General features: G+C 44.4%; 1 protein-coding gene across 1 annotated transcript in view; it reads right to left on the bottom strand.

The window, feature by feature from the left end:
- Nucleotides 1-1104: 1104 nt before the first annotated feature.
- Nucleotides 1105-4132, bottom strand: part of PDZRN3 (PDZ domain containing ring finger 3) — a 7922-nt gene continuing 4894 nt past the window's right edge. Inside the window, exons 5-6 of the mRNA XM_010134362.1 lie at nucleotides 3584-3700; nucleotides 1105-2673 (exon numbers count right to left, since the gene is read on the bottom strand). Of these exons, the coding sequence (XP_010132664.1) occupies nucleotides 1123-2673; nucleotides 3584-3700 (1668 nt within the window). The 3' untranslated portion in view covers nucleotides 1105-1122. The remainder of the gene's footprint in view (nucleotides 2674-3583; nucleotides 3701-4132) is intronic.

Below are 4132 nucleotides of genomic sequence, written 5' to 3'. Positions count from 1 at the left end.
GAAACCCTGCTTCTTTCTCACAGGTCATCTTATGTGCCTTGTGAGTCAAACATAAGCATTGTCCATTGCTTGATTCGACTCTTTGATATTCCTTGTACTGCTTTCTTGCCTCTTCCCTCAAGAAAACCTCCATCCAATTTCCCCGAGTCAAGCCGCAGATGATTGTTAGCTTTGACTCCAGTAGGTTCTCCAGGCACTGCTCGAGGAAAGAATACTCTATGTGGTGAACCCAGAAGGGAGTCAAAAGAATTTAACATAGCTTGAAATATAAAACAATAATTTATTTTACTTAATTTTACTTGTTAACGTTTGTAGCTAATGATGATTTCATGAAACTGCATCGATAATTCAGTACATTCAATTCTATAAAGCAAACAGTTACTACCATGGGCTTTTCAAATTCCACGAACTGTCTTTTATATAAACAAATTAGCTGTACATGCACATTTTTCCAATAGGTTGCAACACTTGCACACATGCTTTAAAATCCTTTAAAGCTGCACTAGAGTGTACTTTGCTTCAGGCTTTTCAGAGGAAACCTATATACTTTCTTTAGAAACCTTAAAAAGAAAAATGTTTAAATGTTGAGCAAAACTCGAAAAACTGCTGTTTGATAAATGTTTAATACTACAAGAGAATGACTCTGAGTGTTTAAACCTTGAGCTAAATATCGATAACCAGCACTCTGTGGAGAAGGGAACAACAGCAAAATAACATGGTTTCACAAAGAGTACGTATGTGCAGTTGTTCTTGTGGGTTTTTTGCATTTTTTTTAGGTAAAGAGAAGCATGGGTACCTTTTAATATGAATATAGTTTAAGCAAATTACCTGTGTAAGTATGGTTAATACATTTCTGATATTTAAACGCTTCATGTAAAAGGTAACAAGTAAAAAAGTACAATCAGTATTCCAAAAAGCACTGCGAATATTGCCTGGGAAGGAGACGGGCGAGCTTCCTCTCCACTTCGTAGTGGAGATCCTGGCACCCACAGTTGTAGAGTTCAGTATTTGAACTCTAAACTCGCTGACTGTCTCTTATATACAAAACTCTTGCCACATTGAACGAGGCATTGATTTCTACCCCAATGGTAGTGGTTTATGTACATAACTTAGTAATGGCGATTATACAGTAGTCACTGACAGGAAGGAATTGTACACCCGCGTGCCGTCTGGTGACTTCGTCCCGTGGGTCAGCAGTTCTTGGATTGTCATCCAATTGTCAAATATTTTTTTATTTCTCTTCTTCATCATTTTTTTGTGGCTCAGTTCAATGATATTCATCTCTTTCTTTTCTTCTGCACCTTGCTGTTCCTTTAAGCATTCTAACCTACTCTGCATCATAAACTCGCGCCGCCGCCTCTGCTCTTTCGCTTTCACTAAATGCTGCTTCCGCTCCTCCTTGCTCCAGTAACGGCCCATCTTCATTTCACTGACAGCATCATCATCGGTAGTCATCCCGCTGCGCTCCTCCTTAATCTTTATGGCACGTTCTCTCAGCAGCCGGTCCCTTACTGGCCTCTTTGTAATGTAGCGGGTCCCATCGCTTCTGACCTTGACTTTCCACTCCATCCTCGGTTCGCTCTGGCTTGAGTTGAAGTCCTTGCACATACTCACCAGACTCATTTGGCTCTGTGCATACTCCACTGCTGATTTCTGCTGGATCAGCTGCATGTAGCTCTGGTAGTGCTGGGCGTGGGCAGGAATATGAGCGTGCTTATAAGGAGAGTGATGGTATGGGGAGACGTAGGAGCTAGAAGGCTTTTGACCATGGGTAGGGCTTTTGCTTCCATCACTGGCTCTTCTCTCCTTGCTTTCCAGCTGCTTGCCAAGGTCGGGATCCTTAGCAGCAGCATGGCATTTACCAGTGCTGGATTCATGACTTTCTGAGCTAGCAAATAAATTCTTTTGGGAGATGTTATATGCCACTGCCCCCTCACTACCTTGACAGTTAATGCCTTCTGCAGTTCTGCGCAGCGAATTGTCGGGGGAGATCTCCAGCGTGAGCGGTGTGCTTCGGCAGCTTTCACCTGTGTTATAGGCGCTCGAGCTGTCCTTGTCAGACTTCTCGGGGAGCTCTGTAATGTCTGAGAGCTCGTGCCTGCGAACATCGATGCTTGTATTGTAGTTGCGGAACCCGCTGTTGTGTAGCATCCAGGGCTCCCGGTACTGATCTTTCAGCTGCTGCATCTTGTGAGCTCTCACAATATTCAGGCACTCCAGCTCGATATTGCGCAGCTCCTCATTCAGCATCTCCAGCTCTCTGTCAACACTTTCTTGGTCGCTTTTGCTCATATCCAACATGCTGTTATGGTAATACAGACTGTAAGGGCTGGCAGACTTCACCTGGCACTTCAGTTCCAGCAGTTCCCGGAATCGCTCACATTCATCTACGGGGATGCCAAGGAAGTCGACGTCTGTGCAGTCGGCTGAGATAAATGACTCGTTGCTGAACTGCATATCGCCGCTTCCCAGGGTGTCGTGACTGTATGTCAGCTGCTTCTGGCTCCCTAAAGTGTTGGAGGAGGTGGTGTGATCATCCGCATTGTTTTCCTGCTCAGAGCTCTCGTCGTTGCGAGTGCTGTCATCTGTCCGCCCCACGCCACTGTCCTTCTCGTGCTGGTTCGATAAAATAGTGGCTGTATCTGTGGTACCTCCATCCTCCTCATGCTTCTTCTAACAGCAGAAATGAAAAGACAGAAAGAGAAATTACTGGAAGGACAGAATAGGGTGTTTATTTTTAATAGTTTTCTTAATCTGTCACTTGTTACACTTTCTGCATCTTTGCCTTTTCCTAATGCGGAAAAGATATTAGTAAGAACTTGTAGAAATGGTGACCAAAACTCCAGCCTGCTGTGGATGTCCTTTCCAGACGGATCCGAGGTCTGCTCTCCTCTTATATAGCAACCACGGTAAAAATCACATTTTCAAAATATTTCTCACTTAAGTGCACAAAAGTACCCAGTTCTACTGCGGTGCCAAAGCATCAATATGTCTCTTCAAAAATTGTGGATGCCGCAGAGGATGTAGAGGTTTAGAAAACTAGACAAAACCTAGAAAGCCATTGATGCGCTTGTGTGATTGCACTGATTGTGGCAGAGCGGTGGCGAATAGCTGTGGCCCTGCCTAAACTCTGCTATGTGAAAACTTTTCCTTTGCCTTTCTCCCCATATATAGACTTTATTTCTGTCATTTGCCCAAGCTCTCCTTGGATTTAAGGTTTCAGGAGGCAGGCCCTTTCCCATGTGTGCATCTGTATCAAATAGGGAATGTTGTAAGCTGGCTCTCTGCCTACTGTATCAACCCGACACCCAGCTCGTTGTTCTCCCAGTTTCCACAGCCAGAATGGTAGATTTCTAAGAGATGGGATCGTGTTGTCATAGGGGGCAAAACAAAAAATGTAACATTTTAAAACATTTTGGTCCCTGAGATGAAGCGGGTGAAAAGTCACGTAATATCTAATTTTACAGAAAGTCCTTTTGCCTTGACTGTCATTTGAGGCACTAAATGTGTTCAGCCAAGCTCAGTGTGGACTGTGGAGTGCACGGGGAAGCTCTGACGCCATCGCACAGCAGAAGGGCAGTACCTGCTGAAGCATGCTGGCAGTAAATTGCATTGCCTGGTGGTGCTGTTCCTCTAACATGTCCATGTGCAAGTCATCCAGAAAATCATTTCTGTCGTCATCCATCCATCCTTCATCCAGCTAGGTGAAAAGGGAGGGAAAAACAAAACCAAAGGTTGTCAAAAGAACTGATGACTGACATAAATTATATTCCCTCCTTGTGGAAAGTGATTGGGAGATCTTAGGAGACTCCTTCCTGTGACAGTGCTGAGTGTCCTGGGGAGGAGCACATGTCTCCTTGTGCTAAGTGGGGGTACTGACTATCCTACCTCTCCCCCTGTCCCCTCCATCTCCAGCAGCATCATTTTATCTTCAGCAACCCTTTACAGAGGAAACAAATCCAGCCTTTTAATCCAGGGAAAGACTTCTAAGAGTTGGGGCTGTTTTGGTTAGTGCATTACTTGGTTAGGATATAGAAAAGCACTTCAGAGCCCGAAGCTTCACAAGGCACCGCAAGGGTCAGAGGGAAAAATACCAGCTAAGGGGTCTGTAAGATTTTTTTTTTTTTTTTTT

Source organism: Buceros rhinoceros, unplaced genomic scaffold, assembly GCF_000710305.1.
Source record: "Buceros rhinoceros silvestris isolate BGI_N320 unplaced genomic scaffold, ASM71030v1 scaffold29324, whole genome shotgun sequence".
Taxonomy (NCBI): domain Eukaryota; kingdom Metazoa; phylum Chordata; class Aves; order Bucerotiformes; family Bucerotidae; genus Buceros; species Buceros rhinoceros.
This window is presented reverse-complemented; position numbering and strand designations above follow the sequence as displayed.